Source organism: Coccinella septempunctata, chromosome 1 (genome assembly GCF_907165205.1).
Source record: "Coccinella septempunctata chromosome 1, icCocSept1.1, whole genome shotgun sequence".
In the NCBI taxonomy this organism is placed as follows: Eukaryota; Metazoa; Arthropoda; class Insecta; order Coleoptera; family Coccinellidae; genus Coccinella; species Coccinella septempunctata.
The window spans coordinates 16,753,449-16,765,248 of NC_058189.1; the positions used below are offsets into that span (position 1 = coordinate 16,753,449).

At 38.1% G+C, this 11,800-nt stretch overlaps 1 protein-coding gene across 2 annotated transcripts in view; it reads left to right on the plus strand.

Annotated features, from left to right (window-relative positions):
- Window positions 1-11,182, plus strand: part of LOC123322609 — a 37,636-nt gene extending 26,454 nt beyond the window's left edge. Inside the window, exons 5-9 of one of the 2 annotated variants that reach the window (XM_044910564.1) lie at window positions 5,491-5,937; window positions 5,998-6,680; window positions 6,732-8,195; window positions 8,471-8,559; window positions 10,706-11,182. In XM_044910564.1, coding sequence (XP_044766499.1) covers window positions 5,491-5,937; window positions 5,998-6,680; window positions 6,732-8,195; window positions 8,471-8,559; window positions 10,706-10,988 — 2,966 coding nt within the window. In that variant the 3' untranslated portion in view covers window positions 10,989-11,182. Of the gene's footprint in view, window positions 1-5,490; window positions 6,681-6,731; window positions 8,196-8,470; window positions 8,560-10,705 lie in introns of both variants that reach the window. The other variant, XM_044910563.1, reaches the window with a different exon arrangement.
- Window positions 11,183-11,800: the final 618 nt, after the last annotated feature.

Consider the following 11,800-nt stretch of genomic DNA (forward strand, 5'->3'; position numbering starts at 1 on the left):
CAGACAAAAACTATCATTACAGTTTAAAATTTCGGCTTAAATTGTTCAATGATCGGAGGTTCGCATCCGATCCCCGCTGATGTCGCTATATGTCGACGACGCACTGGGAAATGGATATGTAGAATCCCAAAGATCATTGAAAGCGAATGTGTATCCCCTCCACCTATAACATTTCCAATCGCTTTCGAACGCCGGAGTTCGGAAGTGATAATACTAACATGTGAATTCTGAGGATAGTGGTAGCCAGAAAATGCAGATGGATCCTCACGTCAGCCCGGGTAGCTCAGTTGGGAGAGTACCTGACCGGTAATCAGGGGGCGTAGGTTCGAATCCTGCTCTGGGTGGTACTTTTTTCAGAATTCAATTCCTGTCTGTCATGCCGCTAAAAACTTTCAATTTCATTATATTTTCAGACAAAAACTATCATTACAGTTTAAAATTTCGGCTTAAATTGTTCAATGATCGGAGGTTCGCATCCGATCCCCGCTGATGTCGCTATATGTCGACGACGCACTGGGAAATGGATATGTAGAATCCCAAAGATCATTGAAAGCGAATGTGTATCCCCTCCACCTATAACATTTCCAATCGCTTTCGAACGCCGGAGTTCGGAAGTGATAATACTAACATGTGAATTCTGAGGATAGTGGTAGCCAGAAAATGCAGATGGATCCTCACGTCAGCCCGGGTAGCTCAGTTGGGAGAGTACCTGACCGGTAATCAGGGGGCGTAGGTTCGAATCCTGCTCTGGGTGGTACTTTTTTCAGAATTCAATTCCTGTCTGTCATGCCGCTAAAAACTTTCAATTTCATTATATTTTCAGACAAAAACTATCATTACAGTTTAAAATTTCGGCTTAAATTGTTCAATGATCGGAGGTTCGCATCCGATCCCCGCTGATGTCGCTATATGTCGACGACGCACTGGGAAATGGATATGTAGAATCCCAAAGATCATTGAAAGCGAATGTGTATCCCCTCCACCTATAACATTTCCAATCGCTTTCGAACGCCGGAGTTCGGAAGTGATAATACTAACATGTGAATTCTGAGGATAGTGGTAGCCAGAAAATGCAGATGGATCCTCACGTCAGCCCGGGTAGCTCAGTTGGGAGAGTACCTGACCGGTAATCAGGGGGCGTAGGTTCGAATCCTGCTCTGGGTGGTACTTTTTTCAGAATTCAATTCCTGTCTGTCATGCCGCTAAAAACTTTCAATTTCATTATATTTTCAGACAAAAACTATCATTACAGTTTAAAATTTCGGCTTAAATTGTTCAATGATCGGAGGTTCGCATCCGATCCCCGCTGATGTCGCTATATGTCGACGACGCACTGGGAAATGGATATGTAGAATCCCAAAGATCATTGAAAGCGAATGTGTATCCCCTCCACCTATAACATTTCCAATCGCTTTCGAACGCCGGAGTTCGGAAGTGATAATACTAACATGTGAATTCTGAGGATAGTGGTAGCCAGAAAATGCAGATGGATCCTCACGTCAGCCCGGGTAGCTCAGTTGGGAGAGTACCTGACCGGTAATCAGGGGGCGTAGGTTCGAATCCTGCTCTGGGTGGTACTTTTTTCAGAATTCAATTCCTGTCTGTCATGCCGCTAAAAACTTTCAATTTCATTATATTTTCAGACAAAAACTATCATTACAGTTTAAAATTTCGGCTTAAATTGTTCAATGATCGGAGGTTCGCATCCGATCCCCGCTGATGTCGCTATATGTCGACGACGCACTGGGAAATGGATATGTAGAATCCCAAAGATCATTGAAAGCGAATGTGTATCCCCTCCACCTATAACATTTCCAATCGCTTTCGAACGCCGGAGTTCGGAAGTGATAATACTAACATGTGAATTCTGAGGATAGTGGTAGCCAGAAAATGCAGATGGATCCTCACGTCAGCCCGGGTAGCTCAGTTGGGAGAGTACCTGACCGGTAATCAGGGGGCGTAGGTTCGAATCCTGCTCTGGGTGGTACTTTTTTCAGAATTCAATTCCTGTCTGTCATGCCGCTAAAAACTTTCAATTTCATTATATTTTCAGACAAAAACTATCATTACAGTTTAAAATTTCGGCTTAAATTGTTCAATGATCGGAGGTTCGCATCCGATCCCCGCTGATGTCGCTATATGTCGACGACGCACTGGGAAATGGATATGTAGAATCCCAAAGATCATTGAAAGCGAATGTGTATCCCCTCCACCTATAACATTTCCAATCGCTTTCGAACGCCGGAGTTCGGAAGTGATAATACTAACATGTGAATTCTGAGGATAGTGGTAGCCAGAAAATGCAGATGGATCCTCACGTCAGCCCGGGTAGCTCAGTTGGGAGAGTACCTGACCGGTAATCAGGGGGCGTAGGTTCGAATCCTGCTCTGGGTGGTACTTTTTTCAGAATTCAATTCCTGTCTGTCATGCCGCTAAAAACTTTCAATTTCATTATATTTTCAGACAAAAACTATCATTACAGTTTAAAATTTCGGCTTAAATTGTTCAATGATCGGAGGTTCGCATCCGATCCCCGCTGATGTCGCTATATGTCGACGACGCACTGGGAAATGGATATGTAGAATCCCAAAGATCATTGAAAGCGAATGTGTATCCCCTCCACCTATAACATTTCCAATCGCTTTCGAACGCCGGAGTTCGGAAGTGATAATACTAACATGTGAATTCTGAGGATAGTGGTAGCCAGAAAATGCAGATGGATCCTCACGTCAGCCCGGGTAGCTCAGTTGGGAGAGTACCTGACCGGTAATCAGGGGGCGTAGGTTCGAATCCTGCTCTGGGTGGTACTTTTTTCAGAATTCAATTCCTGTCTGTCATGCCGCTAAAAACTTTCAATTTCATTATATTTTCAGACAAAAACTATCATTACAGTTTAAAATTTCGGCTTAAATTGTTCAATGATCGGAGGTTCGCATCCGATCCCCGCTGATGTCGCTATATGTCGACGACGCACTGGGAAATGGATATGTAGAATCCCAAAGATCATTGAAAGCGAATGTGTATCCCCTCCACCTATAACATTTCCAATCGCTTTCGAACGCCGGAGTTCGGAAGTGATAATACTAACATGTGAATTCTGAGGATAGTGGTAGCCAGAAAATGCAGATGGATCCTCACGTCAGCCCGGGTAGCTCAGTTGGGAGAGTACCTGACCGGTAATCAGGGGGCGTAGGTTCGAATCCTGCTCTGGGTGGTACTTTTTTCAGAATTCAATTCCTGTCTGTCATGCCGCTAAAAACTTTCAATTTCATTATATTTTCAGACAAAAACTATCATTACATTATCTATATATTCTTGTCAGAAATGAATTGAGCTATCACCATGTGTCGGATTGACTTCGGTTTCCGGGACAGCCTGTATATGGTGAGCAGTCTAATATAAGCAGTAGATGCCACAGGCCACTTCACATGCATCCGACGCACAACCGAAACCATAATGCATAAATATATTTGTGCCATAATTTTGACATAGAAAATATAATAATAGAACTTACAAGGATAACATGAATAGAACTGAATATTCCTGACATCATTAGATATTACCATTGCATTTGAGAATAAGATGATTTTATCTTGAAGATCATATATACGGAGTGGAAATTTCTAAATGATTATTTCGAAAAGTAAGGCAAAAAACGTTTACTGATAAATCATGAATGAATTTGATAATTTCTGATGATATTCTTTTGCTTCAGAATATTTTTTGTTATGTTTTATTTTGAAGAATTATGAATAATTTGTACCAGCAGTTCAAAACTATTTGACTCTTTGACAATATTTGGAATATTATCGCACGTTAAGCGTAGGTACTATACACCCTACCGAATTATGTTGGAGAAACTTTTCTGGTTCCAACCAGAGGCATTCGGCAAGGGCAACGAACTGTTAGATCCTTCCCAAATTGCAATTTCAACACAGTTTTCCGATATCTTCAACTTAAATATCGTTATATATCTTCATAGCCATAAAGTTAGTATATTTCAAAATATTTTGAGTTGAACGTGAAGCTAAACAATTAGTCCAAAGAGTATTACTCATGTTTTGGGTCTTTGAATTGCAGTTATTGCGCAGGGTAAACATATATTTATTATACCAATATTGATAACACGCGTTCTAGGCTACGGGAAAATTGAAGTCAAATTGCTGGCAGGAATTGACTAACACGCATGCTCGAATTAGAAATTCGAAAACGAAAATCGGTTAGGTTGTTTTCATCTTTGTCGTTGGGTGATTGAATGAATTCGAATGATGATTTAGGTATTTCAAATTGTTGTAGAAATTTTGAGAAGAATTTTATATGAGGCGAAATTTAATGAATATTAAATTCATCGAGAATGTATCCGTTTTTTTTTCAACTTTCAGATGAATCAACTAGAAGAGATCAAACCAAATAAGTGCATATAAAAACTATTCATTCTATTATGATGTGTGAAATAATAAGTGCCGAATAGTAATGGTATTGTCCATACTTAGTAAACTCGAGAGTGACATAATAACAAGTTTATTTTATATTACTGTTTCATACCAGTTTCAATATTGCGTGTACGTGTACACATCATACTTATCGCACCTCCTGAATTTCCCCTCTTGTGAATCTACTCAATACTCAATAAAAAATATTTTTGGGTTAACATTTAATGTAATATGTAGTTATATTATAAGTATATAAAAGTAAAGAGTGCTCATTAAAAGAGCAATGCTTCGACAAAATCAATACAATAATCAATTGGGCAATGAAAATATTTGAAAGATGAGAAACTGGTTGATATTGACTTTTTCCTCGAAAATTTGAATTTTCTAATACACTTTCTATTAAAGAAGACCCATCCTCTAGCTCAAAAAGAAAACTTTAAAATATAAGGAATATTATGCTAAAGGTTCGAGAACTCTATATGGCTCTCCTCTCCTATCAAGTGGTCAACCTGTATAACGTTATTATGAAACATACCAGTTGACGATATTTCGATATTTAAGTCGCATTAGTTAAAAACTTTTTGAGGTTATTTTGTTTTCAACCAACGCAGGAAAATAAATGCACAAGGTAAATTTGAAGGAACTTTGAAGTTATGGTTCACTGAACTCAAAATCTATATTTCGAAACATGTGGTAATCTTCGGACGGTAGAAAAATGATGTTGGAGAAGTAATTTTTTTGCAAACACACGTTACAAAGCAAAAATTGATTCTGATTCGAAAGTTTTTGAAAAATAAATCAACTATGTACTATGTCAGTAGGTGGTGTATTTGTATAAAACACTCAGTTTTTAGTTCATTTCAATTCTGAAGCAACAGATCTCGAAATTATCTCTGAACACATTCAACATTCTGATCCTTCAGTAAAAAGGCAAAACTAATATCAAGTTATTTTTGCTCGTAATCAACAAACTTATCATACAATGACTGCAATTTGCGTGATTACGAATAGAATCCCAGCAAAATGAGGATCCTCATGTAGTCTTCGTTTTCTACAGGAACCCCGTCTCCCAAGAAGAAACGAAATAATTCAACTCCCACAAAAAAGAATGCAGCAGAGAAGAAGCAAATTCTGCAACAACTAGTATCGCCCAATAGTAAGCAATTATCTAGAAAAGTAAGTTTAGGTGAGCTTATGCAAATGAATGAAAGAAATCCTGGTTACTGCGCAGCATCAGAAGATGAACACCATTTAACAGTTAAAGAGACAAAGTTCATCGAAAACGATACAACGCAATCCGTTTTGAATGATCCGAAATTAGAGAAAAAAGTGCACTTTGCAAGACTTTTAAACAAAGTATCTGCCGAGATGAGCTCTGGTTCAGAAATGGAACTGGGTATCATGCAGAATAATAAACTTGGTTGTGGATTTATGAGACCATCTAGCACTCCACCGTCCCCGTGTATAGACACCAGATCACCGAACAGTACGTCGAGTAATCAAGGTAGTGATTCCTTCAGCTCTGACTTAGCTATTCCCAGTGCTCTGAGCTCCAGTATTTCAGATTTGCTCATCAGAAGACATTGCAGCAAGTTGCCGAATGGTAGACAAAAGCCAACTAGTGCTGATTCAATTCTAGCAATGTTTAGAAACTTTTCATCAAGCTCTGCTGGTGCTAATCTTCCTCCTTCATTGAAAGTGTCTCCATCAACCACTCCCACCGCTTCTAGTCCTCAGGATGATATTGTTGGAGACGACGAATCTTCAACATCCTCCATTCACACCCCAGTGTCATTTTCTAGCGGTGCACCCGAAAGCCCTGTTCCATATGCGCACAATCCTCAAAGCACAATCGAAATTCCTGTATTAGATTCACTCAGCGCACACAAATTCCCAAGTAGTGGAAGTAATTTGTTGCATCCTCCCACTATTTTGTTGGAAATACCTAGCACAATCAATAAGTGCCTTTCTCCAATAAGGGAGTTGCCAACTCCTCTTCCTACTCCGATGCCATCGCCTGCATTGACTCCGATCATGCGTAGAAGTGCAGCGAATTCTTCTATAGAAGACAACGACTTGAGTGACGATAAGATAAGCGTTGAACTGCCAAATATTTCAATAAGCTGTAGTGACGACGATGAAGATGATATGCATTGCAGCCCTGATATAAACGTGGACCTTCAAGCTGAAGATGGACTCATTGTTGAAGAAGTTGCTGTAATGCAACAGAACATGTATAAAACTAAGGTAACAATTCATCACCATATTGCTCTTTGTAGACTTTTTTATATTTTTCAGACTCGACCGCCACCTCTGGGACAAACTTCCGATTCAAACCAAGAAACTAGGGCTACCGAAATTGTGATTCCTACTTTGATGATAGAAACTCCTTCCCCAACATATTGCCATTCTCCCTCCATATATTTTCCGGGTTCTCCACCTCCTCACAAATCTGATGGAACTAACCGTTTTCAGTTCCCACCTGCATCGAAACAACAACGAAAATTGTTAAAGGAATTCGATAAACCAACTTCCCTCGATCTTCCGTGCGGTCCACCAATGATCACCATCACCTGTAACATGAGTGAAGCTGAGTCAGACGCTGAGTCAATATCTCCTGCTGTTAAGAATTCACTACATCTGGGGGCAAGCAAAACAGGAATGACTTATTTGAGTCCATTTTCTATGGGAACTCGCGGAGAACAACACGCATCTGAATCTAATCTTAGTTCTTCTGGATACAGCTCTATGGCAAGTCCTGGACCATCAAGATGTGGCTCAAGCAATCCCTTATGTCCATCTGAAATGGAAGATCAAGGTCCTCCTGGCTCTGGCCATTCTCACCGGAGACCTTCTCCAATTTTGAAAACGAGTCCTCATCACCCAGAATGTGATGGAAGCAATTTGGAAAATAATGTGAACGAAGAACAACAGCGTAGAGGTAGATCAGACTCTGAAACTTTATCGGATGATCCATTGATAGAATCGAATGACGAAGGCATTAGCACTGACCATTTAGAAGAGAAAATCGAAGAAGGGAAGGTGAAAAGTGCCAAAGACTTGGAAATGCTGATGAGTTGTGAAAGTGGCGATGTTACCCAAGTTTTAATCGACCTATCTGATATAGTCATACCTGTTCCAGTAATACCCAAGTGCAAAAGTATAGACAATGTTACAGAAAAAAATATTCCGTGTTCGTCAAGTTCAAAAAACTTACTTCAATTACCTTCAATAGTAGTACAGTGCGACGAAAAACATTTGAGCCCTATGAGTTCGCGAAGCGAGAGCCCACTAAGTGATCGGACTAGTAGATTTTCGCCAGATTTTTATGGAAAAAATAGAGACCTTTTATCCTTCACCGATTCTGATGGATTGTACGACTTTCAGAGTAGTGGAAATAGTACATCATCAACTATCATTCCGATGAAGAAATCCGGTAAGAGGAGAGAGAAAAAAGTATTGAGGAACTGTAAGACGCCGAGTCCTACAAAAACGATACACACATCATCTTCATTACATCATCATTTGGACATACCTACTAAGGAATCCAAGATACCACCACCACGAAAGCTGAGTCCAAAACGTAGAATTACAAGAAATCCAGTTATTTCATCTTCATCCAGCTCGGATAGTGTTACGTCAACTAAAGACGTCAAACTATCTTCTTCCAGTCCTAGTACGGATACAATACGGTGGTCATCTTCGACAGACTGGATGGATTTCAAGAAATCTAAATGTTTAGATGTAGTTAACTCTCCAGAAGTAAGTCTTTCCAATGTAATAGCCTATTATGATAAATATTCGTGTTTTCTAGCAAACTTCTGTTTACTGAAAGGTACCTATCAAATTTTGTGTAGGGCTTGTTCAACATTTCTGGCTCTGTTTCAAATCTCATTTCATAGTATCCCATTTTGAAAGCTTATTTATCATTCCTTACAGCTATTGAAGCTTTATTATAGTTCTCCCAATATAAAAATAAATCAACCTTTGAATTCATAATTTTCTCACTAAAATTATACGTTATATTTTCATTTCAGGATATATCTGAAGAAACAATGCCAAAGTCACAAGAACTGAAGAAATGTCAGAAGCTAAGTAAACTGAGAGCCATCAGTCATCAAATCAGGTAAATTGTTCCGTTTTTTGAACCATCTTTTTTTTTAGTAAGCGATTAAAAGTCATACGCTTTTTATTAATCGTTACACTTTGTATATTGATCTCGATCAGCACAAGCTTTCAATCGAACTCCTGAGCGGACCTATGGAACGGGATGCAATATCACAAAAATATTAGCACGCATTATTCTTGCGAATGAAACATGATATTACCTTAACATCGAGAATGTCCTCGTGTCTGGGAAATCCGTAAAAGTAGGAGGAGGTGACTATACCGGACATAAAATCTTCAGATTGATTTAATGAGCTCTACATGTTTCGAGCTGCAATTAGCTCATCCTCATGGGCAAAAATCAATGAAGTTAAGCTGAAAATATAAATGAAGCTCAGCACAAACTATCTCATGTAAAGGTTCATATTATAAAAAACTAATAAACAATTAAAATAACATACAGTGACAAAAATTAATAAGCAAATTAAAAATAACGTACAATAATAAAAATTGATTTCGGGAAGGTAGAATGTAGGAAGTCATGTGACTTTTAGAGTCAATTCAAAATACTCACACAAAAATCTTCAATATGAGTTGAGCTGAGGTTGACTTGTATTTTCAGCTTGACTTCATTGATTTTTGCTCCTGAGGATGAGCTCATTGCAGCACGAAACATGTAGAGCTCATTGAATCATTTCGAAAATTTTAAGTCTAGTATAGTCACCTCCTTCTCCTGTTATGATTTACCTGCTATCTGCCAGAAAAAGACCATTTAATTATATGCGAAATTACCAAGGTGTTACTTCTCAGAAGCTATTCAAACAGCTTGTGAGAGTTTTGGGAATCAATTGTGTTCTGTGTAGGTTTTAGTTGGGGAGCCGACGATGCTATATCGGGATTTACTCGAGCGTCGTGGAGACCTAGTGGATTTTGAAGATTACATGGTAAAAGGAAAAAAAGGTTCTATGATGTATGCACTTTCAGCGGTGGGGAAAGCGTCTGCAGGGTTTCAAAGATGTAAAAAAAAATCGTCAGGTGTACATACTCGAGCGTGTCAGATTAAGATACTGTATATGCTCTACGTGTCTCTGATAATGAATTCATGCTTATCTGACAGTTTGCGCGGTGGGACTGGCAGAGTTGAAAATGGTAAAAAAAAAATTTTTCCAGCGTCTCAGATTTTTGGAGGATATGTTAATTGGACCCGAAGGAAGCTATTTTCAAAGGACTGACAATTTGAACGTGACGCAAGGTCACAGCGGTCCTTTGAAAATGTAAAAAAAAATCGTTACTTGTCCATACTCGAGCGTGTCAGATAAAGGCGAGAAGCTTAGCCACACATGCGAAAGAGCAAGGTCAATGTAGAATCCCAGTCTAATCTACAATTGTCAAAATAACAAGGTATTTCTATGATGACAATTTCGAAATTAGTCGATACTTTATTTATTCCGAGTAAAGTATCGACTGTATAGAAATTTTGCGATAGACTTTTTTCTCCAGAATAGAATGGGAAACCATAAGAGAATTTTATTTTTCGAAAATCTATCCCACGAAAACAATATTTGAAGGAAAATCATAAGGGGTTGTTATTTTAAACTCCTAATATATTAGGAGTTGAAATCGACCTCCTTTCCAAGATGCGGCCTTTGGAAGTCGATGACGAGTTAACAGTTTTTAATTTTTTTAGGGGTTCTAAAAACACTAGCTGAGTCATGAAACTATACATAATATGAAGCACTAAGTAGATGTTACTCACACAATTTTTTTAGATTTCATAACTTTATTATAATGAAGTGTGCTTCATATTATGTATAGTTTTATGACTCAGTGCCATAAAAAAAAATTAAAAACTGCCATCGTCATCGCCTTCCAAAGGCTGTATCTTGGAAGGGAGGTCGATTTCGAAAAAAATATAAGAACTAGCCCTGCTTATTTTCATCTAGGAGTCATCTCCCTAAGTCCTTCGCATTTGTATACAGACACCCTGTATATGGAATATTTTCCACTCCCCATCCTAGCAATAAATAAAGATACCGAATCGATAACCTATCAAACTAACTTTATAAAAACCAAATTAATGATGATTATGCTGAAGGCATTCTGATCTGCATGCTGCATCTGAACAAATTATTATATGTGATGCAACTATTCACTCTCAATTTCAGATTCCTAAGAAGATTAGAAACTAGTTTGAAACATAGAGATCGATCAGGGAGCCCATCTGACAGCTTTGATAGCGAGGGAGAAGATTCTCCCAAGGCCACGTCGCCTCTTTTACAACACAGGAGTCCAAGACACGAAATAAGAAAAAGCAGTAGTATTGGTAAGTTGTCGGCTCAAGGAAGTAACAGGAGCAGAAGAGCCAAGTACAAAAGAGGAGAACTGTTATCACCGCGACAGGATTCGTGGAAAATGGTTGTAACAACTGGAAATGGACATTCTGATTAAGTGGAATTACTAAACGTAATAGTCCCACCAGGTTTAAGTTCATTCAATTACATTTGGATGAAGTGATCAGGTTGAAATTTATGTTGTATGATATGATGAATAGTTTTCTCACCTGGTGAGTCATATGATTTTTCACTTAGTTAACTGAACAGTCACGATATTTTTATTAAAATCATGTCAAACTTTATTACTGCGGACAAATTAAATGGAAAACAGTGCACTTTACTGAATGGCCAATAATGATTGGAAGTTATATGAGCGTCCAATTTGTTCCATAAGAGTATAAAGATGTAATCACCTAATAATTAATGATTCGTTATCAAACCGAAGAAAAGAAAATATATCGTTTTAAAAACATACTGCGATCATAAGTTATTATCGTTACTAATGGTTATAGTGTTCCTTGATCTTATTCAATTAACTAACAAAAATTTTACAGAAAATATAATTGGTTATTTAATATCATCATGTTGTTTGTGAATTTCAACCTGATCCGATTATTAATTATTGTAAGCCCTGATTTGTTGGGGTAAGGTGCTACCTATCAGCCAGAAATTGAAATTCGTACTCGATAAAAGCAAAAATTAACGTTTCCTGAAAATAAATAGGCTTAGAATAGTTGAGGATCTTAGGGAACCATCACATGTATATTCTAAACATCGAACAATCATTAAGTAAAGAAAATAAAAGCAGAATGCAATATTGAATAAATGAGCGATTTTGTAGATGTTTAAGTTCATTTTTAGTGGATTGGATTTGGTTGTCAGATACCTATCCCTAGAAACGACATAATAAGTTGTATTTGCAGAATC